Raw genomic sequence first — 27,674 nt, 5'->3', positions numbered from 1 at the left:
CCACATTGCTGTGGCTGTGGCATAGGCCGGCGGCTACAGCTCCGATTGAACCCCTAGCCTGGGAACCTCCATATGCCGCAGGTGTGGCCCTAAAAAAAAAAAAATTAAAAAAAAATTAAAATTTAAAGATTTCCTTAAGAAAAAGTCAGATGTAGTAGGGAGAGGCAGGTGAACAGCAGCTAAGAAAACAAAAAAAATATTTTAGAATAATAATGTTGATTCCATTTTTCTTTCTAGACTCTCACATACAATGAGCACCGAAATATGGTGGTGTCCAGTTAATAAATAAATAAATAGGAAATATGAATTTCCTCAGTTGTCATAATTTTAAAATCATTTACATTTTGAAAATGAAATATGGGCTAATCAGCCCAATCATGTCATAGTTTGTAACCCCAACTGCATAATGACAGGTCAAGAAGAATTTTCTCCCTTTTCTTCCTCATCCAGGTGCTATGTAAATCCATCCTCAGAAATCCATAAAATCCTTCTCTAATAGGTAATTATTTTTCTTTCTCCTACGGATACAGACCACTTCACTATACATTCTTCTAATTTTGAATATTAGATAATCATTATGTGTCATCTCTTGGCCAGTGTTATTTTGCTCTAGTATCAGTATTTAACTTTATCATGTCTATACCTAAATACAGCTAGCTTATACTGAAATATAATATAAGTTCTTTAGGGCAAAGTGCTATGTCTCAACTTCTTTTATCTCTCATGTCTCATTTTTAAAGTAATTGTATGTACTTCACTAACATTTAACGATGAGCTGTCCTTCATGGCACAAATAAATAGTTCACCGTTAGAATAAATATAATTAGAAAATAAGTGACTATTTTTTTTTTTAACTACTGCAAAACACAGAATAATGAAGTTCTGTTTTTGGTTTTTTAGAAATTTTATCTTAAAAAGAAAGATACATTACCTCATAAATCTTGTTAAGGTGTTTTGCATGAACATGCATACAGCCATTCCATCCTTTAAATATGAATAAACACATAGATATAATGCAAATACATAAAAAATGTTAAAGAAACATTTCCACATTTTCAGGACTTAAAAAGTAATAATGCCAAAAATATAACAAACTTTAAAATTACGTTTTCATTTAAAACTTTGGATATAATAAGATTTTAAGAAATGCTTGAACAAGCTGAGAACAGTGGCAAGTAATTCATTTTTGTTGGGTTGGGGTAGTTGAGAGGGCTTCATAGAGGAGAAGGGGAGATGGCATTTGCTAGGTCTAGATAATAAGGTCACTGAGGCTAACAAAATGCCTCCCTTATCCTCAGAATGGAGTATAATGTTTTGCATATAGTATGTGCTTGTTGAAGTTAACTGAATCAGATGAATTTGAGATGGAGAACTATAAAAGCAGTCAATGAATGGTAGAAGCCAATATGCTGCAAACTTCCTAACTGAAAGCCTTTATCAGGAAGATCAGTCTACATTGTAAAATTGATGAGAAAACTAATACAAGCACAAAGAGGAGGTTTAAAACTAGACTAATTTATATTCTATTAAAAATTTGCCCTGTAAAGCCTGTTAAATTATCTCAATAAAGTTACTTTAATGGGCCTATTTTCTTTTTTCTTTCTTTTTTTTTTTTTTCTTTTGAGGGCGGCACCTGCAGCATATGGCAGTTCCCAGGCTAGGGGTCAAATTGGAGCTGCAGCCACAGGCCTATGCCACAGCCACAGCAATGTGGGATCCCAGCCGCATTTGCAACCTACACCATAGCTCATGGCAAACCCAGGAGCCGGGCCAGGGATCAAAACCGCATCCTCATGGATACTGGTTGGGCTGGTTACCACCAAGCCACAATAGGTACTCCCAATAGGCCTATTTTCTATTACTAAATTTTAGAGTACTTAAAATACTGATGGAATTATCTAGAATTACAGAAATGAAAGTGAAGCAGGTATTAACCAGTATATTATTATAATTGTCATTCAAAAGATAAAATTCACACTAAATTTGTCTAAAAGCAGTATGGAATAATGGTAAACACAAATTCTAGAGCTAAACTGCCTAGGTTTGAATCTGGGCTCCACAGCTTAACAGCTAGTTTGAATGTGGGCAAGATATTTAACCTCTCCTCTCTGTGCTTCAGCCTCCTCACCTGTAAAATGGTGCTAATAATAGTATCTATATCTCATTAGGGGAGTTAGGAAAAATTAAGTTAGAACATGGAAGAGCTTAGAACAGTGCCTGACAAACAGTAATAGAACAAGAATGTTATCTATCATAATTATCATCAATATCAGTAATAGCAATCAGATAAGTATGCCTTGGCTTTAAATGTGTCATAGAGATTAAAGCATACTAGTCAACATAATCTAGGGAGAAGAAAGAATTAATTTATTAAATTTGTTCCCTAAAGCCATGAACCACCAATGATTAAGTGCTCAGGCCCCTTCCTGGGTTACAGAAAGAAAATCTCCAGTGACAGAGAAACCCTGACTTGTGATAGAATAAACTAAGAGAAAGGAACCAATGAAAAGCTAGACCTGCTCTGATGAATGAAAGTTGGGAGCTGAGAACTTAAAAGAAGTTTTGAGAGCTGTTGCAAAAAAAAAAAAAAAAAAAGAGCTGTTGCTTCCATCCTATCTGAATGATACCATGAGACCCAACCCTCCTTCTCCAACTCCTCAGAATAAAAAAGGTGAGACACATGATGCCCAGCCTAAGTGCCAAAGGGAACTATCAACATCATAGTCACTCTAAGCCCTATTTATCCCTGGTGGAAAAATGCCCGCCTGTGAACACATATTATCCTAGAACCATAAATGAGCCTTTTCCCCAAGTGCTTGTATGCATTTATTAATTTCCTTAAACTACATGGAAGGTTTTAGAGAAAATTAATACACCTTGTCTATAAATTAATAAGGCTAAAATGGAACTGTACAGTAGTAGTAGCAAAAGCAAAGAAGTTAGACAAAAACTTTGAGGTTGATGTGGAAATTTAGGCGACGAGAAATAGGGGGGCAACAGATTGGCAGAAAAGTAACCAGGGAGGTCAGTGGACAAAGGAGGATATCATCTGCAAGCTAGATTAAGGGTATTTAGGTTCCTAAAATGCCAGACTTTTCCTTGAGGCATTCACTGCAGAGTAAGCAGGTTTTTACTTCCCCCTATCTTGAAGCTTCTAATTGGATTTTGATTATTTCCGCCTTCTGAAAAAAAGACTTCTTGTAGTTGGCAAAACATCTGTAACATCAAATTCAAATCTTATAAATGGGTTAATACCTACACTAGACTTTTTCCTATTTTATTCTTTTTTCTCTCCCATAACTTTTCAGGGCTAATGCTTGTGTTATACTAATTTATCTCCCTCCTTGAACCTTCTCAACCAAGCCTGGTAGGAACAGCTGGAGCTCTTTTCCTGCTCATTAAACAAAGGATACCAAACTGACACCAACCTTCCAAAAGACCAGGTACATAAAGAAGAAAAAAAAGTAAAGGAGTTCTTTTGAGGCACCCTGGGTTAGGATCTGGCATTGTTACTGCAGCAGCTCAAGTCACTGCTGTAGTGTGGTTTGATCCCTGGCGCAGTAACTTTTATATGCTGCAGGCACAGCCAAAACAAACAAACAAAAAGTGGAAAGATAAGCAAATATAATATTGATGGCTGTTGATAGTATTATGAGTATATGAGGGTTTCACCATATTAGTCTCTCCACTTTTGTTTGTATTTAGTAATTTTCATTAATAAAATATTTTTCAAAACTTTGAAAAAGTGGAATTCCCTCCATGATGCAATGGGTTAAGAATCCGACTGCAGTGGCTCAAGTCACTACAAGTTGTGGGTTCAATCCCCAGCATGGCATAGTGGGTTAAAGAATCCAGCATTCAAAGCCCAAATGGATAAAATAACCTCAGAGAAATATTTGATGAAAATCACAGCAGTGCAACAAATTTGTACTGCAATGAAAAACCATGAAATAAAATACGATCTTCATATGAAAAAAAAAAAAAAAAAAAAAAGAATCCAGCATTGCTGCAGCTATAGCTCAGACTCAGTCCCTGGCATAGGAACTTCCATATGCCATGGGTGCAGCCATAAAGTACAAAAAAAACAAAAGAAAAAAAAAAAAACTTTGAAGTATAATGGCAAAAACATCAACATAATTAATTATCTTTCTTTAAAAAGCCATTTTTTGTTGTTGTTGTCTTTTTAGGGTTGCACCTGTGGCATATGGAGGTTCCCAGGCTAGGGGTCCTAGCTGGCCTACACCACAGCCACAGCAACTCAGGATCCGAGCTGGGTCTGTGACCTACACCACAGCTCACAGCAACACCAGATCCTTAACCCACTGAGCAAGGCCAGGGATCAAACCTGCAACCTCGTGGCTCCTAGTCGGATTCGTTTCTACTGCACCATGACAGGAACTCCTAAAAAGCCCTTTAAGAGTCACTTTCAAATATCTTATAATTAGAAGAGACAGTAATCCAATTACTAAAATCATCTTTTCTTCAAGTTATCTCATCATCCTCAGAAAAACAAATTCACCAAATAAGTAAATGCTATGATGCATCTGCAACAATAAAGAGTAAGTTAAAGAAGAGCCTTGTAGGAGTTCCCGTCATGGCTTAGCAATAAGGAACCCAAATATTATCCATGAGGACGAGGGTTTGATCACTGACCTTGGTCAGTGGGTTAAGAATCTGGCATTGCTGTGGCTCTGGTGTAGGCCGGCAGCTACAGCTCTGATTAGACCCCTAGCCTGGGAACCTCCATATGCCACAGGTGCAGCCCTAAAAAGACAAAAAGACAAAAAAAAAAAAAAAAAAAAAAGAAATCAGTCTTACTCTATTGCAGGCATTAAGATAGCAGATTACTTGGAGAACCCAAACTGGGAAGAATAAACTTTACTAAGTGATCCCTTATCTGAAGTCTGAATAAAAATGACACATAATTTCCCACATGATTTATATTAGACCCACAATATCTATATGAAACAATTAAGCATGTTTCCACTCTTAGCTTTCACATATATAGGGAAAAAAATCCTGGCCACATGATCTAAAGAGATAGAAACAACCTTCTAACCAGAAGAAAGCAAAATAACCTTTCACATTTTTAGGAATTTTTTTTCTTTTCTTTTCTTTTTTTTCCGCTGTTTAGGGCTGTGCCTGCGGCCTATAGAGGTTCCCAGGCTAGGGGTCCAATCCTAGGTATGGCTGCTGGCCTATGCCACAGCCACAGCAACTTGGGATTCAAGCTGGTCTGCAACCTACACCACAGCTCCATGGCAACACTGGATCCTTAAACCACTGATCGAGGCCAGGGATTGAACCCACAACCTCATGGTTCCCAGTTGGATTTGTTTTCACTGCACCACAACGGGAACTCCTAGGGATATTTTCTTATCTGACTCTATGGTCAGACCACTCAGGATGGCTAGCCTCCTGCTCTCTGTACATCCCTGATCACCGGTGTCTGTTTCACCTACACCTTACTCACCTGACTGACCTTACTACAAACTTACCCCAGGCCACAGCTACTATTTGTTCTCATCTAAGGATTGGTGAGAGCTGTGCCCCTCTGCTAGTTTCCCCGTTAACTGATAAACCCTATAACTGGTAATTTCCCCTTCTCCCTGGAGAAGACTGCTGCTATGTTCTGCCCACCAGTCCAGGACCTTGCTTCAGACATTAAGTTCCCCTCATCCAATAAACCGCTGGTGTCTCTCACTGACTCCGGGCTCTTTCTTAGGTCTTGAAGCTGGGTCAATACAGGCCTTGCAGGCCTGCAGGGTACAGCCCAACACTAACTTATACAGACCTACCATAATTTATTATCCCATTCTATCTTTATAGTGCCTTCCGTGAACAAAGTAAGGTGCCTTGCAATATAATCATTCTAGAGATTGATTACATAGAAAATTACAATCAAATGACTTGCAGGTCATGTAGCTAATTGTTAGTAAAGCTTGGGCAGGAATCCATATATAAAGACATGCAAGTTCTCTAGCCGTTCAGATGTATTACAGATTTAAGTCTAGTGGTGCTACAAATTATGGATCATCATGGGTGATGTTTGTTAATATCAAGATCTTTAAAGTAAAAATAATAGCTACCTTTTTTCAGACAGTATGCTAATAGGCACTTTATATACATTGTCTTGAATCCTCACAATAGCTCTGAGAAATACACAGTTCTTATTTATAGATTAGGAAAATAAGACTTAGAATAAATGATTTGCCCAATCACATGGCCAGAAACCAAGCATTCAAATACAAATCTATCAAAATTACCAAAAAAGTGCTCTTTCCTCACATATGCAAACAGACATCATATGCTACATAGAGAGGTATGAGAGTTATATACTAACATTAAAACAGTATTACCTATATAAAGCAATAAATACTTTTTTTCCCCTTTTTCATCTCTCTCTTTTTTTTTGGGGGGTGGGAAAGTCTAGAGGATGTTAGTAGAGAAAGAAAGACAGATTCCTTGGAGGAATTATGACGAAAGATGATCAGGATTTCTTTTTGATCATAGTAATTCAAAGTTAAGTTTTTAAATTGTTACCATTTATTAAAGCCTACTATGTGCCAAAGCTATGCTAGGTACTTTATGTATATATATTTCATGTAAAATTCCTTCTCATGAGATGCTTTGTGACTTCCACTCAAAAAATTCACATTCTTGCTAGTTTTAATAATGGACTTTTTATTGATAATCCTTCTATCCTTCTTACGCCCCACCATGGACTTCACACTATTACAACCTAATCTTTAAGAAGAAAACAAAAACCAGTTTTTGGGAAGCTATTAAAGAATATCTGTCATCATAATAACCATATAAGTAGAATATAAATATCTCAGCCATTGATGCCTGACAAACATGGAGAATGCATAATCCATACTTGCCTCTGGAGTTCCTAGTGCTTTCACAGCATTCAGATCAGATCCTGAGGAGAAAGTATTTTTTGCCCCACAGACAATGACACCTTTCCCCTCTGTCCAATTTTCCAACTCAATCACTTTTTCCAGAAGCTGCAGCATCATAACACCTGTCAGAGAGGGGAGGGGTGATCACAAGCACATAAAATATTGGAAAAATAGAAATAATTTAGGAAACATAAATATCAAACAAGGCTCTTAGGTCACAAATTTTACAACTATTCACTGAATGTCCATCAAATACCTATCATGTGAGTACTAAGAAGTATATGCAGAAGAGGAATGCATGACAATCTCTACTTTAAAAGTTTATAATTCGTGGAGTTCCCGTCTTGGCGCAGTGGTTAATGAATCCGGCTAGGAACCATGAGGTTGCGGGTTTGATCCCTGGCCTTGCTCAGTGGGTTAAGGATCTGGCCATTGCTGTGAGCTGTGGTGTTGGCTGCAGATGCGGCTCGGATCTCACATTGTTGTGGCTGTAGCGTAGGCCAGCGGCTACAGCTCTGATTGGACCCCTAGCCTGGGGACCTCCATATGCCGCAGGAGCAGCCCAAGAAATGGCAAAAAGACAAAAAAATTAAAAAAAATAAAAGAAAATAAAAGTTTATAATTCGTTAGTGAACTTAACTCTCTCTCCCTCTCCCTCTGCCCCTCTCCCTCTCTCTCCTTCTCCTTCTCTCTCTTCCTCCATCCTTCCCTCCCTTAATTAAGAAGTTATATAAATATGTGGTTAGGTAGAATTATGTATGAGAAATCTATACCAGTAGTTAAACTAATCTTTTTGACTTTGTAAACACATGCTGTACAGTAGGGGAAAATATATATATATATAAATATATACATAAATGATAAAAAAAAAAGTTGAAATGGACCTTAAAGAGTATCTCAGGTGATCTTCAAACAAGAACCTTGAGAGTTGTGTGGTGTGGGACTCATTCATCATGACCCAACCCAACCCAACCCCATTACTCCAATCAAAGCAGCTCTGTTTATATTAGTATTAAACATAAGGCATCAAATTAACACTTGCTTTCATTTGAAAAAAAAAAGTCTTACTAATATAAATTATGAATTGTAGCTACTCAGTAGTAAGTTAAAACTAATATTAATCTAGCCTAAATCACGAGAGCAATCTCACCTTTCTAATTTTATTTTTCTTAGGCTAATATAAAAACTTGATTTTATTCTCTGAACCAATTGAAGGTATGGAGCTGCACTGTCCAATAAAGAAGCCATCACCCACATGCAGCTATTGAGCACTTGAAACCCAGTTACTCTAAACTGAGATGTGCAATAGTGTAAAATATACATCAGATTTCAAAGACTTGGTATGGAAAAAAAAGAAAATAGCTAATTAATAATTTTTTATATAAGTCACATGTTAAAATATCTTGAATATACTGAGTAAAATAAAATATACTATTAAAATTAGTTTTACCTTTCTTTTTCCTTTTTTAAAAATATGGCTACGAGATATTAAATTATATATGTGGATGACGTGTGTCTTGCATATTTCTACTAAAATATGCATTAATAGATTAAATATACATTAATAGAGACATCTCTGAATTCTGCGGAATGTAAAGTTCTCCTGTGTTTAAAGATACACCATGGATCATTTACAAAGTTATGAAATTTTGTTGAGATATTTTTAAACCTCGTATTTCAAATGCTACTACAGGAGTTTCCATCGTGGCTCAGTGGAAACAAATCTGACCAGCATCCATGAGGACGCAGGTTCGATCCCTGGCCTTGCTCAGTGGGTTAAGGATCCAGCGTTGCCATGAGCTGTGGTGTAGGTCACAGATACAGCTTGGATCTGGTGTTGCTGTGCCACGTCATAGGCTGGCAGCTACAGCCCGGATTGGATCCCATGACTGGGAACTTCCATATGTTGCAGGTGCAGCCCTAAAAAAAAAAGAAAAAAGAAAAAAAAAATTGAAAAAAAAAAACAAATGCTACTACAAAATATAATTGCCCCCTGTGAAGTAACTGATAAATTACTTGGCCAAAATCATTTGAAAACACGAGTGCTGGGGTAGTCAGCAAGGTTACTCATTAGCTCTTGTATAATATCATGGTAGCATAATTCAAATTTGAGCTTTGGCAAAAAATTATCAATGATCATATGTCCTGGATATTGAGGTCTCTTATATATAAAATTTTTATATGCCCAGAGAGCTGCCGAGTGAATAGAAGGTATTTACCTGTATTTCAGAGTTAGAAAGGGGACAACGAACAGGCAAGAGCAATATTTGCATTGATTATTGGAATTACATGGTTAAAATGACAGTCTTATTTCATATTTAGAAAAAAAATTAAGTAACTTTTTTTTTCATTTCAGGCTTTTCTCTTTCATTTTTAAAACCTTAGAAACACCTTTCCCTTTGTCTCCCAGTAATATTAGCTGAGCACAAACAAATGAAGTTATTAGGCAGTTAAAATTTCAATGGAAAAAATAAGCAAGATTAACTGGATGATTTCCCTTTTATCAACATCTGTATTCATGAATTTTTAAAAAGCATTAAAATATTCACAATTAGTTAAAAAAAAATTCCTGGTTCATATGATAGTTTGTTTTGTCTTGTTTTGTTTTTCAAGTTCCCACAAAGAGTACCATGACTTTCAAGAATTCTGTCAACAGAATAAGGAAAAAAAAAATCACAGGATAGAAGATTAGATTTAGTATCATTTTTTAACTAACAAAAGAAAGATCGCTTTACCTGAGAAGGCATTCATTTTACTTGGATTGTTCAGAGTAAGAATGCCAAGGCCATTTTCTTCTTTCTGGAGGTCAACAGATCCACCAGGAAACTGCTGAAGTTTTTTTTTCACTTCTTCCTCATGGAAGCCATGAGAGGTATTATAAAGTGACAATCCTATTTGATGTAGAAATTTTGTCCTTATAGGAACAGGTGAAGTCGTTAAAAGACTTGCCATTTCTGGAAAAGAGAGAAATGTATGCAGTAGTCCAGATAAACAGACACTTTCCTAATATTATACCTGAACAAGCTTTAGTGAGAGAACTTTCTGTTTGGGAGGACTTCCCTACTTCTAAAAGAACTCCTTGAGAAGTGTATGGAATTGCTTCCTTCCCCTCTTCCCAGACAAAATAATTCACACTGTATATCATTTCATTATATGGAAGATGATAACATAGTTATAGTGCCTTTACTGAGATCCAACACACTAAGAGGATTTAGAAAAATGTTGCTGTTCTGTAATTAGCACCATCTTCTGCCTCTGGTAGTCCTCCTCATGACAGTAGTTCTTCTGTCCTAACTACATCTAGTAAATTCAGTCCAAATGTCCCCTTGGAAACAGTCTTTATGCAGAGAGGCTACAAGACAGCCCCGCTCTCTAATAGAAGAGTTATTCTTAGTATTATCCTTATCTTAATGCAATGCTTTTATAGAAATAGCTGGAAGGAGTCCTGAGGAAAACGGGGAGAGAAACAGGAATTGATGTGTGTGATTTCTGTGTTCCCCAAAGTTCTGTCATTCTTCTCACTTTATATATCTCATCTCTGGGTAATTTCCTATCTGCCATATGCTTTTTTTGCTCTATGTAAGTATTTTTGTTGACATGAAACATACATTCTGAAAGTTATACAAATTATAAGTTACAGTTCACAGAATTTTTCCAAAGTAAATACATTTAAGTAAATAGCACCCAGATCAAGAAAGAGAACATAAGCCTTAAAAGATCCACCTTTCATTGTAGCACTTTTTGGTCGTGACTCCAAATAAGGATAACAGCTATCTTGACTTGAAATACACAAGATTAGCTTGCTTGCTGTTGAACTTTATAAAAATTGAAAAATATCATATATATTATTTTGTGTTTGGTTTCATCTATGTTTGTGACACCCAATACCATTATTATGTGTAATTAGATTCTAAAGAGTCCATTCTTTTCATTGTTGTATTTTATTATATGAACATAGCACAATTCATCTATTCTAATGTAAATAGACATTTGGTATTTTCTGGGTTTTAGCATTATAAGTAGAGTTGCTGTGAACTTTTTAGTATGTGTCTTTCATGTCACTATGTATGCTGTTGACTAAATCTAGAAATGGAATTACTGGGTTGGCAGTAGTTGGCTAATACTGATTGTTAAACACTGAAGATCTTTGCAAGTTGTTTTTTTAAACCATTGATAGCTTGAAATTAACCATGGTGAGATTACTAGGAAACTCTCCATATCAATCTCTCTCTCTCCTCTCTCTCTCTCTCTCTCTCTCACACACACACACACACACACACACACACACACACACACACACAAACACACACACACTACTGAGTACACTGGGCATAATGATAGCACCTGTTCATTCGTTCTACTTAAAAGAATACTACCTAAGCATTTTCTAAAATGGTTGTACCAATATAAATTAGTACTTCCACAGCTAGTGAACATTCCAGTTGCTCCACAACCTTGTTATCACTTGCTAATGTCTCTTTCCTCCTTTCTTTTCATTTTAGGCATTCTAGAGAATGGTCTGTCATTGTGGTATCACTTAGCATTTCCATGATGTTGAATGAAGTCAAGCTCCATTTTTATGTGCTTATCTGGCATTTGCATACCATCTTTTATAAAGTGACCAAGTTTTTCACCGATTTTTTTCTATTTATTTGCCTTTTTATTACTAATTTGTTGACTTTCTTTTATTCCTTTGCCTATAGTTTTTATTAAAACCTGTAAGACATGAATTCCCATCATGGCAGAGTGGTTAATGAATCCAACTAGGAACCGTGAGGTTGTGGGTTCGATCCCTGGCCTTGCTTAGGGTTAAGGATCCGGCGTTGCCGTGAGCTGTGGTGTGGGGCGCAGATGTGGCTGGGATTCCACGTTGCTGTGGCTCTGGCATAGGCTGGTGGCTACAGCTCTGATTCGACCCCTAGCCTGAGAACCTCCATATGCCGCAGGAGCGGCCCAAGAAAAGGCAAACAGACAAAAAAAAAAAAAACAAAAAAAAAACAAAAAAAAAACCTGTAAGACAGCAAATCCTACATTTCTATCTCCAGTTGAGACCTTATGCCTGTGTACTCCTAACTCAAACAAAAGTCTATTTTGTTAGTCCTCACCTCTAGATGTACCGCGGGCTTCTCAAAAATCACTGTCTAAACCTTAACTCATACTTCGAAAACCTGTTAACTCCTTCTTTACTCCTTCCCTTAACTATCCATAGTATCATCACCCCAATAAGCCACAGCAGAAAACCCAATTTCCTTCCCCTCCTTCATTTTTCATACGTGACCTACATGTAAAACATTTTCTTCTTTTTTATTGTTCCCATCCTTTATTTCTTCTACTACTAATATAGTTCAAACCTCATCATGTAACATCTGGACAAATACAGTGGTCACCAGTTAGTTTCACACTAGTCCTTGAAATCAGAGCTATCTTTTTAATCCAGTCAGGTTATTCCAAATTTAAGGTTTCTCAATAGCTTTCTATCAAAAGGATAAAATCCAAAGCTCACTCTGATTTGGCCTCTGCCTATGCCTTGAATCCCCTCTCTCATGACTTTTCTACCCACAGTCTACATTGGACACCAAACAACAAATTTACCTTATTATTTTACATTGTTACCTCCTCCTATGTCTTTCCTGCCTTGTTGACCTAGTAAATACCAAATCATCTTTAAAAACTAAATTCCTAAGTTTCCTCTTAAAAGTGATTTCCTGGAGTTCCCATCGTGGCTCAGTGGTTAACGAATTCAACCAGGAACCATGAAGTTGCGGGTTCGATCCCTGGCCTTGCTCAGTGGGTTAAGGATCCGGCATTTCCATGAGCTGTGGTGTGAGTTGCAGAAGCAGCTCGGATCCCCCAGTGGCTACAGCTCTGATTCGACCCCTAGCCTGGGAACCTCCATGTGCCATGGGAGCGGCCCAAGAAATGGCAAAAAAAACGAAAAAAAAAAAAAAAAAGATTTCCTAAGCAGAGATAATCATTCTCTTTATCCTAACCTAGTATTTATTCCATTTTTTTACATTTTGCACATTAATTTTAATTTTATTTTTAATTTGTCTTTCTTACTAGGTGGGAAGCTCCTTGAGAGCAGTTCTCTGAGGTACATACCCTCTGTCACTAGGGCCTTGTACAGTGCTCAACACATAAAAAGTACTTAATAAATACTTGGTGAAGAAAACACAGGAAAGTGAAAAAATAAGTCATCAGGTTGCCAAAGAGAATGCCGTAATATTGTTTTATAGTTTCAGAAAATATCTCTAATATGTGAGTTACAAAATGGTATGAGGAACAGATGGAGAACAGGGCATCATAAAGAAGCTTGCAATATAATCTCTCTTTTTTCCTACTTTAAATTGCTTCACCTTCAAATAATACCTTTGTCAAAGTGTCTCAGCAGGATACCTGGATAAGTATCTAAAAATATGCAGTAGAATGCAATCCTTTAAACTGTAAGACCTTGGGAATAGTATTTCAAATTTCATCACTAGGAGTTCCCACTGTGATGCAGTATGTTAAGAATCTGACCACAACCGCTCTGGTTACTGCAGAGGTGCAGGTTTGATCCCTGGCCTGGTGCAGTATGTTAAAGGATCCAGCATTAGCAGCTGCGGTATAGGTCACAACTGCAGCTTGGATTCACTCCCTGGCTCGGGAACTTCCATATTCCATGGGTGCAGTTATAAAAAAAAAAAAAAAAAAAAAAAAAAATTTCTCCCCACTAAGGTGATTTATAAAAATAATATTGAGGAAACCAAGATGTTTCTTAAACCTTATCAAGAAGGCTAAATAAAATGTAATTCATTTACATAAAAAGTGACCCACTGACAAAAAAGATAGCAGGTAAGGTGCCTGTTGTCTTAGAAAACAGTATCCGAGGAGAGAGGACAAGATGGCGGAGGAGTAGGGAACACGCTCGCCCTCTCCCACAAACAACAAAAAAAGCACATCTACAGAATAAATGACTCGCACAGAACAGCAACCAATCGCTGGCAGAGGAACCTAAACTCCAATAACGGCAAGAAGTTCGTGACATTACTGGGCAGAACGGAAGAAAAGAGGAGAGTGAGAGGTGAATCCGAGCGGGACGGGCGCTCCCGAAAGGGAACTGAGGAGGAGAAAGGGATCCCGCACCCTGGAAAGTCACCTACTCGGGGGAAAGATCAAGGAAGAACTAGAACTGAAGAAACCACAATCAGAGAGCAGTCATTCAAATAAGCCAGCATATAGACTTAATCATGAACATGCTTCAAACAAAATAAAATTAAAAAGAAAAAAATAAAAAAGAGTCATCAAAACCATAAAATGTGGGCAAGGGATGTTAGGAAATAAATAACCCTTTTTGTTTGTTTGTTTGTATGTTTCTCTTCTTAATTTTAATATAGTAATGAAGTGTTTGAACTTACAGGACCATCAGGCTAAAACACACAATTATGGGAAGGGTTTAGCATACTTAAAAAACAGGGCAACCACAAGCCAAAACCAAATATTGCATTTGAAAAAAATGAAAAAAAAAATACACTCAAGCAGATAATAACAGGAGACCATCCAACCAAAAAAAAAAAAAGGAAGAATGGAGAACCATAGAATCAACTGGAACACGAGGTTCAAAATGGCAATAAACATCTATCAATTATCACCTTAAATGTCAATGGACTGAATGCCCCAATCAAAAGACATAGAGTGGCTGAGTGGATAAAAAGGCAAAAACCTTCAATATGCTGCCTTCAAGAAACTCACCTTAGGTCAAAAGATACATATAGATTGAAAGTGAAAGGGTGGGGAAAAATATTTCACGCCAATAAACATGACAGAAAAGCAGGAGTCGCAACGCTCATATCAGACAAAATAGACTTTAAAACAAAAGACATAAAGAAAGACAAAGAAGGACACTACTTAATGATTAAGGGATCCATCCAAGGAGAGGATGTTACTATCGTCAACATATATGCCCCAAATACAGGAGCACCCAGATACATACAACAAATATTAACAGACATAAAGGGAGATATTGATGAGAATACAATCATAGTAGGAGACCTTAATACCCCCCTCACATCAATGGACAGATCCTCTAGACAGAAAACCAATAAAGCAACAGAGATCCTAAAGGAAACAATAGAAAAGTTAGACTTCATTGATATCTTCAGGACACTACATCCAAAAAAAGCAGAATACACATTCTTCTCAAATGCTCATGGAACATCCTCAAGAATCGACCACATATTGGGACACAAAGCTAATCTCAGTAAATTTAGGAGCATAGAAATTATCTCACGTATCTTCTCTGATCACAATGCCATGAAATTAGAAATCAACCATGGGAAAAGGAAAGAGAAAAAACCTACTCCATGGAGACTAAACAACATGCTACTAAAAAACCAATGGGTCAATGAGGAAATCAAGAAGGAAATTAAAAACTACCTCGAAACAAATGATAATGAAGACACAACCTCTCAAAATCTATGGGATGCTGCGAAAGCAGTGCTCAGAGGGAAATTTATAGCAATATAGGCCTTTCTCAAAAAAGAAGAAAGATCCCAAATTGACAACTTAACCCTCCACCTAAATGAATTAGAAAAAGAAGAACAAAGAAGTCCTAAAGTCAGCAGAAGGAAGGAAATGATAAAGATCAAAGAAGAAATCAATAAAATAGAGACTCAAAAAACAATAGAGAAAATTAATAAAACCAAGAGCTGGTTCTTTGAAAAGTTAAACAAAATTGACAAACCCCTGGCCAGACTCACTAAAAAGAGGAGAGAAAGAACCCAAATAACCAAAATTATAAACGAAAAAGGAGAAATCACAACGGATACAGCAGAAATACAAAAAACCATAAGAGAATACTATGAACAACTATACGGCCACAAGTTTGACAATCTGGAAGAAATGGACAATTTTCTAGAATCTTACAGCCTGCCAAAACTGAATCAAGTAGAAACAGACCAACTGAACAGACCGATCGCTAGAAATGAAATTGAAGAGGTCATAAAATCACTCCCTACAAATAAAAGTCCAGATGGCTTCACAGGTGAATTCTATCAAACATATAAAGAGTAATTGGTGCCCATCCTCCTTAAACTCTTTCAAAAGGTTGAAGAAGAAGGAATACTCCCAAAGACATTCTATGAGGCCACCATCACCCTCATTCTAAAACCAGACAGAGATACCACCAAAAAAGAAAACTATCGCCCAATATCATTGATGAATATAGATGCAAAAATTCTCAACAAAATCTTAGCCAACCGAATCCAACAACATACCAAAAAAATTATACACCATGACCAGGGTGGGTTCATCCCAGGTTCACAAGGATGGTTCAACATACGCAAATCAATCAGCATCATACACCACATTAACAAAAAAAAAGTAAAAAACCACATGATCATCTCAATAGACGCAGAAAAAGCATTTGACAAAGTTCAACATCCATTCATGATCAAGACCCTCGCCAAAGTGGGTATAGAGGGAACATTCCTGAATATAATCAAGCCATTTATGATAAACCCACAGCAAATATCATGCTCAATGGGGAAAAACTGAAAGCCTTCTCCCTCAAATCTGGAACAAGACAGGGATGCCCACTCTCACCACTGCTATTCAACAGAGTTTTGGAAGTCCTAGCCACAGCAATTAGACAAACCAAAGAAATCAAAGGCATCCATATAGGAAGAGAAGAGATCAAACTGTCACTGTATGCAGATGACAGGATACTATACATAGAAAACCCTAAGGACTCAACCCCAAAACTCCTTGAACTGATTAATACATTCAGCAAAGTAGCAGGATATAAGATTAACATTCAGAAGTCAGCTGCATTTCTGTATACCAGCAATGAAATATTAGAAAAGGAATACAAAAATACGATACCTTTTAAAATTGTACCTCACAAAATCAAATACCTCGGAATACACCTGACCAAGGAGGTAAAGGACCTATATGCCGAGAACTATAAAACTTTAATCAAAGAAATCAAAGAAGATGTAAAGAAATGGAAAGATATTCCATGTTCCTGGATTGGAAAAATCAATATTGTAAAAATGCCCATACTACCCAAAGCAATCTACAGATTCAATGCAATCCCTATCAAATTACCCACGACATTTTTCACAGAACTAGAACAAACAATCCAAACATTTCTATGGAACCACAAAAGACCCAGAATCGCCAAAGCAATCCTGAGAAACAAAAACCAAGCAGGAGGCATCACTCTCCCAGACTTCAAGAAATACTACAAAGCCACAGTCATCAAAACAGTGTGGTACTGGTACCAAAACAGACAGACAGACCAATGGAACAGAACAGAGAACCCGGAAATAAACCCTGACACCTATGGTCAATTAATCTTTGACAAGGGAGGCAAGAACATCAAATGGGAAAAAGAAAGTCTATTCAGCAAGCATTGCTGGGAAACCTGGACAGCTGCATGCAAAGCAATGAGACTAGAACACTCCCTCACACCATGCACAAAAATAAGCTCCAAATGGCTGACTTAAATATACGACAGGACACCATCAAACTCCTAGAAGAAAACATAGGCAAAACACTCTCTGACATCAACATCATGAATATTTTCTCAGGGCAGTCTCCCAAAGCAATAGGAATTAGAGCAAAAATAAACCCATGGGACCTCATCAAACTGAAAAGCTTTTGCACAGCAAAGGAAACCCAAAAGAAAACAAAAAGACAACTTACAGAATGGGAGAAAATAGTTTCAAATGATGCAACTGACAAGGGCTTAATCTCTAGAATATATAAACAACTTATACAACCCAACAGCAAAAAAGCCAATCAATCAATGGAAAAATGGGCAAAAGACCTGAACAGACATTTCTCCAAAGAAGATATACAGATGGCCAGCAAACACATGAAAAAATGCTCAACATCGCTGATTATAAGAGAAATGCAAATCAAAACTACCATGAGATACCACCTCACACCAGTCAGAATGGCCATCATTAATAAGTCCACAAATAACAAGTGCTGGAGGGGCTGTGGAGAAAAGGAAACCCTCCTGCACTGTTGGTGGGAATGTAAACTGGTACAGCCACTATGGAGAACAGTTTGGAGATACCTTAGAAATCTATACATAGAACTTCCATATGACCCCACAATCCCACTCTTGGGCATCTATCCGGACAAAACTCTCCTTAAAAGAGACACGTGCACCCGCATGTTCATTGCAGCACTATTCACAATAGCCAGGACATGGAAACAACCCAAATGTCCATCGACAGATGATTGGATTCGGAAGAGGTGGTATATATACACAATGGAATACTACTCAGCCATAAAAAAGAATGACATAATGCCATTTGCAGCAACATGGATGGAACTAGAGAATCTCATCCTGAGTGAAATGAGCCAGAAAGACAAAGACAAATACCATATGACATCACTTATAACTGGAATCTAATATCCAGCACAAATGAACATCTCAGAAAAGAAAATCATGGACTTGGAGAAGAGACTTGTGGCTGCCTGATGGGAGGGGGAGGGAGTGGGAGGGATCAGGAGCTTGGGCTTATCAGACACAACTTAGAATAGATATACAAGGAGATCCTGCTGAATAGCATTGAGAACTTTGTCTAGATACTCATGTTGCAACAGAACAAAGGGTGGGGGAAAAATGTAATTGTAATGTATACATGTAAGGATAACCTGACCCCCTTGCTGTACAGTGGGAAAATAAAAAAATTATATATAAAAAAAACAAGAAAACAGCATCCAAGAATAACATCTTGATGCTATTTTTCCAAGGGAAAAAAAAGTATCCTAACACGCTATGGTAAATGATGTGATGGGACCTGCTTCCAAAACTACCATAACTTTACTCTATCATTTGCTACCAAACTCCATAATTAACCCTCCTTCTTTCCTACTGGAAAGAGCTCTAATTAGTAAATATAAAGGTGACAAACTGGTATTTCTTCCGCATTTTATGAGCTTAGTTTGGTTATCAGAAAACAGTCCACAGTATTTAGTCATTCATGGATGAAGAAATAACTTTTTAAAGTTTTAATTCTAAAATATTCCAAAATTATTTCTTAAAATAGAGAAAACAATAAAACAGATACCTGTCCCTCATTTATAACAGATGTTAGCATTGTCTCATATGTCCTTCAGCTCATTCTTTTCAAAAAACCTTTTTTGGAGTTCCTGTTATGGTTCAGCAGTTAATGAACCTGACTAGTATACATGAGGATGCGGGTTCAACACTGGCCTCGCTCAGTGGTCTTGCCGTGAGCTGTGGTATAGGTCACGGACACAGCTCAGATCCTGAGTTGCTGTGGCTGTGTTGTAGGCCAGCAGCTGTAGCTCTGATTCAACCCCTAGCCTGGGAAATTCCATTTGCTGCAGGTGTGGCCCTAAAAAGCAAATAAATAAATAAAAATTACAAATAAAAAATTTTTCATTTCCGAAATTTTCCAATGTTCACAAAAGTAGAAAGAACAGCATGGAGAACTTTCTTCTTCTGATTGTGACAATTATGAACAATTTTGTAATCTTGTTTCATTAACCACTATCTCACAACACATGCAACGTATTTCTGCCTCTCCTGAGTACTTAAAAGAAAATTTACAGAATAACTTTTTTTTTTTTGTCTTTATGTCTTTTTGCCTTTTTGCCATTTCTTGGGCCTCTCCCGAGGCATATGGAGGCTCCCAGGCTAGGGGTCCAATAGGAGCTGTAGCCGCCAGCCTACGCCAGAGCCACAGCAACGCAGGATCCGAGCCGCGTCTGCGACCTACACCACAGCTCATGGCAATGCCAGATCCTTGACTCACTGAGCAAGGCCGGGATCGAACCCACAATCTCATGGTTCCTAGTCGGATTCATTAACCACTGAGCAGGATGGGAACTCCAGTATAACTTTTAAGTGTCTAAACACACAAGGCTGAGATCTAGGACCAGTGGCAAGCTAGGTAAAAAGCCCTCTGAAGCCCTGCCTAAAGACTTCTTACTTAGGCACCTTAACTATAACAAATTCTTTGAATACAGATGTGACTTAACCCAAAGGTGGAGCTTAGCACTCGAATTTAGTAGCGAGTAAGATCTGTTCTTAGAACCCCTCAGTATTCAACTTGGAAATACATCGGTAAGTACATTTTCTTAGAATTATTCCTAACAACTACTGGGGTTATTCCTAATGAGGTTAAGAGTTAAAGGACCAGAGTTCCCATTGTGGCTCAGCAGAAATGAATCTGACTAGCATCCATGAGAATGCAGGTTCAATTCCTGGCCTTGCTCTGTGGGTTAAGGTTTCAGCATTGCCGTCAGCTGTGGTGTAGATTGCAGAAGAGGTTCAGATCTGGCGTTGCTGTGGCTGGTGCTATAGGCCATCGGCGACAGCTCTAATTCGACCTCTAGCCTGGGAACTTCTGTATGCCATGGGTGTGGCCCTAAAAAGACAAAAATAAATAAATAAATAAATACATAAAATAAGAGTTAAAGGATACTATCCAGAAGCAAATTCTTTTAGGCTCATATCAATTCATTCCTAAAACTTACAAAGAAAGAAGCTCTATTTATTGCAGCTTAAGTTGAGTAGATCTAGGCAATGTCTCCCCATTCTGGAATAAAAATGACTAAAAATTAAAAAGAAAATATACGGTCAAAATGGAAAGCATGCCAAGCTCTCAGGTGCATAGGGGTAAGCAAACAAGTGTTTGTTTATAACAGAACATGTCCACTATTCTCTCTCTCTTCTTTCCCTCTAAAAGAGTCACCACCAGTTGCCTATAGGCATGGTTATCCAAATTATCTACCAGTAAGGAATAATAAAAGCACTGGGGACATACTTATGGACTATAAGTAATACTGTGATAAACAAAACTAATAAGCAACCAAGGAAATTCATCAAATGTTACAAGTTGCAAAATAAAATAGCCAAGTGGTCTGTTACCTTTAATATCTTCATCCAATGCCAACCCGAAAACCCTTTTCTAAAACTCATGGAGTATCTTTACTTGTACACCATTTTCCCATCCACTGCCAGTCCTAGCTGTCAGATTAGAAAATGATGCAATAAAGATGATAAGTTCTATGGTGTTAACTTCTTTTAAGGTATCAAAAGCCTCTTGAAGACCTAGCAAAGCTAGAAAGAATGATTATCAAACAATAATTCTGCAACATTCCAGGACATTTTCAGTTAACTCAAGAGATACTGAAGGATTTTGTAAATAACTTTCAAAATGAATAAAAGAATCTAATTAAAACAGAGAAATAAATAATGACACAGTAAAGGCAGAATAAATCTATGTTACAGGTGTTCACACTCCTTAAATTAATGCAATGAAAGGTACTTTATTGGTACTACATGAAATTATTGGGCAGATGGGAGAATTACAGGATACTGTGAAACTAAAGAATAAGAGTAATCTCTAAAAGTCAATAATTATTATCATACACTTAAATAATAAATTATTTAATTTTAAACAAATGACTCATTTGAAATATTTTTTCTGCTATGTTACTGCATATTATTCCTCATATTTACCTTACTTCTTTTCTTTGCATAGCTCCAGTTCTCAAAATATAAGCCTAGTTGGAAGATATATTTCCCCGCTTTCCCAGAGGAGGGTAAAATTTCTGTCTATGAAAAGGAAGCACTTCTGAACTTATGATCATAAGGCATCTAGCATCACTAGAAAATAAGCTATTCTGGTCAAACTATCTCTTTACCTGAAAGCAAAACTGTCCTAGGCAAGGATAAATCCACTTGTTGAAAGCTTTTTTGCTCTCAAGTACACAGAACTGTAAAGTTAAATATTTCAATTAACTTTAAGTTATTTCAGTTAACTTTTAGACATTGCTAACCATATATCTAAATATACACCCCTAGAAGTATAAATCTACATGTACATTTTCACTGAAATTGAAAATATTTTTAAAAAGGTAGCTTCTCAGGACTTGAGCATGAACCTAAAAAATGAACTTGAAGGGGAAATAAAGTGATGAAGGTGGAAAATTTAGGTCTATGTGAAATGGAAGGGGTGAAAAAAACTTCAAAATTAAAATGTTTTTACTAATTAAGAGGTATGAAATGTTTATGAAAAAAACAAGGATTTTGGAGGCTTCCTAAATTATCAACCAAATGTAAATATTTCTTAAGATTTCTTAGCTAGTGGAGAAAATCTACACTAAAAATTTCAGGAGTTATTAAGAAATAACAAGCAACGAGGCTAGCTTAGCACTAAATGAAATAAATCAGCATATAAAACTGATATTCTCATGACAAGATGTATGAGAGATGTGCAAGCTACAGCTATTTGCATAAAAAACCCTCCCATCCCCAACAACTGTTCTTTCTTTTTCATCTCCCCTTTCACTATCCTTAGACCCAAGTTCAGTGATCAAAGTCTGTGGGAAAAATAAGGAAATATATCATTCAAAATGAGTCTGGAAGCCTTCTCTCTCTCTCTCTCTCTCTCTCTCTCTCTCTCTCTCTCTCTCTCTTTTTTTTTTTTTTTTTTTTTTTAGGGCTACACCTGAGGCGTACAGAGATTCCCAGGCTAGGGGTAAATTTTATCATGAAGTCTAAGAATTTTCTATAGGCAGAAATGGATTCAAAGATATTAAATCCGTGCCTAGGATTATGATACTTTATTTCTCTTCATTCTTTCCCAATTTTAACATTCTAAGCAGAAGTAGAACAAAAATCAAGCAATGTTCTAGTTCTACTGGAGAGTAACCAAAGGAAAAGGTAAACTTAAACTGGCTTTTTTTTTTTTTTTTTTTTCAGGGCCACACCCATGGCATATGGAAGTTCCCAGGCTATGGGTCAAATTGGAGCTACAGCTGCTGGCCTAAGTCACAGCCACAGCAATGCAGGATCTGAGCCATATCTGTGACCTACCCCATAGCTCATGGCATGCTGGTTCCCCAACCCACAGAGCAAGGCCAGGGATCGAACCCGCAGCCTCATGGATACTAGTCAGATTCTTTTCCTCTGTGCCACAATGGGAATTCCAGATCTGCTTTTCTTTGCAGTCAGTGTCTTGTGACCAAAATACTTACTATTTGTGGGGGTTTTAAATGATTTTTATTTTTTCCATTATAGTTGGTCTGCAGTGTTCTGTCAATCTCTGTTCTCTCTCTCTCTCTCTCTCTCTCACACACACACACACACACACATATACATTCTTTTTCTCACATTATCCTATATCTTGCTCCATCACAAGTGACTAGATATAGTTCCCTGTGCTATACAGCAGGAGCTCACTGCCAATCCACTCCAAATGCAATAGCTTGCATCTACTAACCCCAGCTCACAAAACCGAGGGGGCTATAGAGAGTCAGAACACAGTACGTCCAAGTGTGCTTTTGCCCAGAGTATGTTCTAGGCATGTTTTGCCCCAAGGGATAAGTCATACATAGAAGAGATCACTCAGTGGAAAATTCAGTTGAGGCAGAGGTCTTTTCCACATTGACCATAACTTCAGTATGAAAGAAATGTGCCAAAGAAACTTAATGAGAACTGAGATGGCTATTTAAAATAAATAAATTTGCCTATATCTTCCATAGTATTCTGTTTAGAGAAAAGAAGAGTTAATATCAAAAAAATAATAATAAGGGGGGTAACGCTTATAAACCATTAGCATTTTTAAATACTATGGAGAGATAATAGAATCAATGAACACATCTTCTCTCATTGTAGAGTTATGTCTCTTCTGTCTTCATACATTGCCCCTCTCTCCAATATCCAAAACAAGGTCAATTAGTTTAGACATCATCAGTTCTGAATCTCCTCACATTTTTTTTTTTCCAAGCAAGCAAAGTCTTTACTACAAGAAAGCAAATACCTCCCAGGACAGCTGGGGGTGGGAGGGAAGAGTCCCCCTCTTTATTGTCTTAAAAGGGTTTTTATCCCTTAAAGATGAGAAGGTACCCACGTGGAGTCCAGAAAGATGTGGTTTTCTCCCATTGGCCTTGCCCAATTATCTATATCAGTCCTCGTCCAATAGGAGTCCAAGGGGTGGAAACGTCCGTAAGTCTTTCCCCTTTTCTTCCGGTAAACTGAGTCACAGGGGGCTAGGGATTAATGTCCATCTGGGTGTAGGTACACTCTCTATAGTAAACAAGGCCTGTGGGGATGTCACTCCCTGGAGCCCTTAAGCTATAAATGTTAATCAATAAGCCATATCAAAGAACCAATTGAGGCCCATGCTCCTACACTGACTACCTGAGTTATTCTGCCTCAATTCCCCCTTCTAGAGTTGGAGACTGCAGAGGGAAAAGGGGCAACCGCTCTGACTGATTCCTGCTGAAAAGGGGCGTCATTAGGGGAAAGCAGTTAGGTCCCCACTCGTGGGACTGTCGAGTGGGCTTCAATGCCTTACATTGGGTCCTTCTATCACCATTTGAAGGTTGATAGCTTTTAACTGGGATGTAATGAATCAAAAAACACAATTAATTATAAGGATCCAAATGAAAGGATCAATGATGACTATGGTGAGCAAATATTTCCACCAGGAGGAAGAAGTCAACCAGTTCCAGAGGGCAGCTTGAAAACCTGGAGCTGGATCGGACATCTTATGAATCTGCTGCCAGAGATCTTGCAGGGAATCAAGACATATTCTGTGAATAATCAGGAATATAGACACAATATTCAGATTTTGTAATAGCACAGCTACCTCCTTGAGCTACAGTGAGTATATCTAAGACCGTTCGGTTTTGTAGCACTACTTTTCTTGTTGTTGTTCCATATTTAGGGTAGAAATAGCTTCTGCAGTATCATTAAGAGCTTGTCAAGGGAGTTCCCGTCGTGGCTCAGTGCTTTAGAATCCGACTAGGAACCATGAGGTTGCAGGTTCGAGCCCTGGCCTTGCTCAGTGGGTTAAGGAAGGATCTGGCGTTGCCATGAGCTGTGGTGTAGGTTGCAGACGCAGCTTGGATCCCACATTGCTGTGGCTCTGATGTAGGCCCGGCGGCTATAGCTCCGATTCAACCCCTAGCCTGGGAGCCTCCATATGCCACGGGAGCGGACCAAGAAATGGCAAAAAAAAAAAAGAGAAAAAGACAAAGAGCTTGTCGAGTAAAATTAGTTAAGGCTTCCACCCTCAGCATTATGTTGGTGGTTCCTAATGAAGGCACAAATGTCGCTGCTAAGTAATCGTACCAGTGGAACACTGATCTGGTCCATCTAGCATGTGAATAGGGAAGGTTGGCTGGTGCTCTGCTCAGAGTTTTCATAATGTTGCCATGAGCAAAAGCCAATCCCATAGTGCAGCGCCCTACCCATCCTGGGGGCAGCCAAGGCCACAGATTAGTTCCACATATCCAATAAATCGCACTCAAGGATTAGATCCCCAATCTGCTCCAGGCTATACAGGAGTCTTACCTGGATTGCAGTGACCTGGATGATTTGTAAACAATATCTTCTCCTACTTAAATCATTATAAATTTAAATATTTATGTAACTAGTATTTTTGCCTCATTGGCCTTTTTTTTTTTTTTTTTTTTTTAATTTTACTTTTAAGGGACACACTTGGGGCATATAGAAGTTCCCAGGCTAGGGGTCGAATCGGAGCTGTAGCTGCCAGCCTACACCACAGCCACAGCAACAAGGGGCCCAAGCCATATCTGTAATCTACACCACAGCTCACTGGCAATGCCAGATCCTTAACCCACTGAGAGGGGGCCATGGGTCCAACTCACATCTTCATGGATACTAAGCCACAATGGGAAATCCTCATTGGTCATCTCTGATACAGTGATTTTTTTTTCCACAGAAACTTTATAATAAAAACCTCATGTATTCTCTTCTCTATGAATTCCACTTTTTTTTTTTCTTTTCCTTCTCCCTCCTGTCCCCCTTCTACTACTAACTCTCCCTTTTCCTCTCCTCTCCTCATATGCCTTTGTCTCTGCCACTGAATAATGCCTGAAAAACTCGAGAGCATTGCATAAGCCTATTAAGTTTGCTGACCTCAAGTTTAGGAATCCAATTCTTAAAATGTTTTAATAGCCTGTTATGTGTACTTTCATCCCAATTCTAAATTCAGAGACTAAATTAGACAATACTCCAGTGCTTAGAGTCAAGGTGTAAACCACCATTAAACTACAATGTTATCTCAAAGTACAAGTGAACAAACAAGGGTTAAGATTCAAGTTTTTTAATAAGCATGCAGTTAAGCAATCAACATTTTATATTTGTTCCAGAATCTTAGGCAACACAAAGGTTGTAAGGCACTTACCATTTAATAAAATTTCTGTAGGATAAAACAAACATTTATAAGTTGTCCCAGGAGTTCCCACTGTGGCTCAGTGATTAACAAATCCGACTAGGAACCATGAGGTTGTGGGTTTGATCCCTGGCCTTGCTCAGTGGGTTAAGGATCTGGCGTTGCCGTGAGCTGTGGTGTAGGTTGCAGACGTGGCTGGGATCCCACGTTACTGTGGCTCTGGTGTAGGCCAGTGGCTACAGCTCCGATTAGACCCCTAGCCTGGGAACCTCCATATGCCATGGGAGCAGCCCAAGAAATGGCAAATAGACAAAAAATAAAATAAAATAAAATAAAATAAAATAAAATAAAGTTGTCCTGTAGGATACTTTGCTGTCTCACCATAAGCAGATTTAGCCCAGCTGAACAAGCTTGCACCACACCACGTGAAAAAATAAAATAAAATAAAATAAAGTTGTCCTGTAGGATACTTTGCTGTCTCACCATAAGCAGATTTAGCCCAGCTGAACAAGCTTGCACCACACCACGTGAAAAAAGAAAGAGAACCCTGTACACATCTGAGATCACAGTTTTCACTTTCTCCTTTTTTTTTTTTAAGTTCTTCAAAAGTGATCAGATAGTTCCCCTCCTGCACAAGGACTAAGCTAGCTGTTCTCTTAGAAGCCATATACCATTTTACCAGGTGTTGGGATTGTTACATCCAGAAAATTAATACAAACAAATACTTAATAAGAAAATAATTAGCTCAACATGGGAAATGAACAACAAAAAAATTAGAACTATTCTATTTTGCACAGTCAGAATATGACTTGTTTGTCACATTTTAATTTGGTTTTAGGCTGTCATTAATACATCCTTCTAGTTTCATTCAATGCCACACATCACCCCTCCGCCTCCCAGCCAAAATGAACTTCTTTCAGTTTTTCATTTCCTTCAGGTTTTCTCTTCATTCCAAGCCTCTGACTATGTGATCCCCCACCCGTTACACCTTCCTCTTCCTAATTCCAAGCTTCCTCTTTAATACTCTAGACTATACAAAATACTTTTACTGTATGCTCTCACATTTCTATGCTTCCTTAATCCTCACTCACATGTTCCTGTAATTCTTTAACCAAATCTTCCCACTAGATTTAGCTGCAAGAGAGCATCTGCAGTGCCTACTACAGTACTTGACAAATAATATTTGCCAATAATAAATTGGCACACAAGGCTTAAGGATTTGGCCACAAACCAACTCGTATTATTACTACCTTATTATTACCTTACTTACTTAACTTATTATTATCTTACTACCCTGCTTATTATTCCCACCACTCACTCTGTCTCAATTCCTTTCGTCTTTGCCAGCTGGTCGTTCTTCTTGGAATGGTGATAGCTGCCTGTGCTCCAACCCATTTATATCTGCTCAGCTTTCAGGTCAGACCAATAAAGTATCAAGAAAGGATTGGCTGTTTTATCACCAGGCTCCTGCGTCAACATATTTCACAATTACATCTTTCCCTCACATTTTACTTCTCTCAAGAGAGTGCTGGGTCTTCACAGAAGGAGTCTTCTGCTTTCTCCACCCATACCCCCTTTATCTCTATACTTG

At 37.8% G+C, this 27,674-nt stretch overlaps 1 protein-coding gene across 2 annotated transcripts in view; it reads right to left on the bottom strand.

The window, feature by feature from the left end:
* Positions 1 to 27,453, bottom strand: part of ECHDC1 (ethylmalonyl-CoA decarboxylase 1) — a 45,966-nt gene extending 18,513 nt beyond the window's left edge. For both annotated transcript variants that reach the window (XR_014804027.1, XM_003121214.7), the window contains exons 1-4: positions 27,402 to 27,453; positions 9,641 to 9,859; positions 6,885 to 7,027; positions 932 to 984 (exon numbers count right to left, since the gene is read on the bottom strand). Coding sequence is in view for 1 of the 2 variants with exons in the window: in XM_003121214.7 (XP_003121262.3) it covers positions 932 to 984; positions 6,885 to 7,027; positions 9,641 to 9,857 (413 nt within the window). In the remaining variant the exon portion in view is untranslated. The remainder of the gene's footprint in view (positions 1 to 931; positions 985 to 6,884; positions 7,028 to 9,640; positions 9,860 to 27,401) is intronic.
* Positions 27,454 to 27,674: the final 221 nt, after the last annotated feature.

This window comes from Sus scrofa, chromosome 1 (assembly GCF_054392235.1).
Source record: "Sus scrofa isolate SSC_HxYL_T2T_F1_AM1 chromosome 1, Sscrofa_HxYL_maternal_Yorkshire_Landrace_v2.0, whole genome shotgun sequence".
In the NCBI taxonomy this organism is placed as follows: Eukaryota; Metazoa; Chordata; class Mammalia; order Artiodactyla; family Suidae; genus Sus; species Sus scrofa.
Note: the sequence above shows the minus strand (reverse complement) of the source record. Positions and strands in the feature narration are given on the sequence as shown.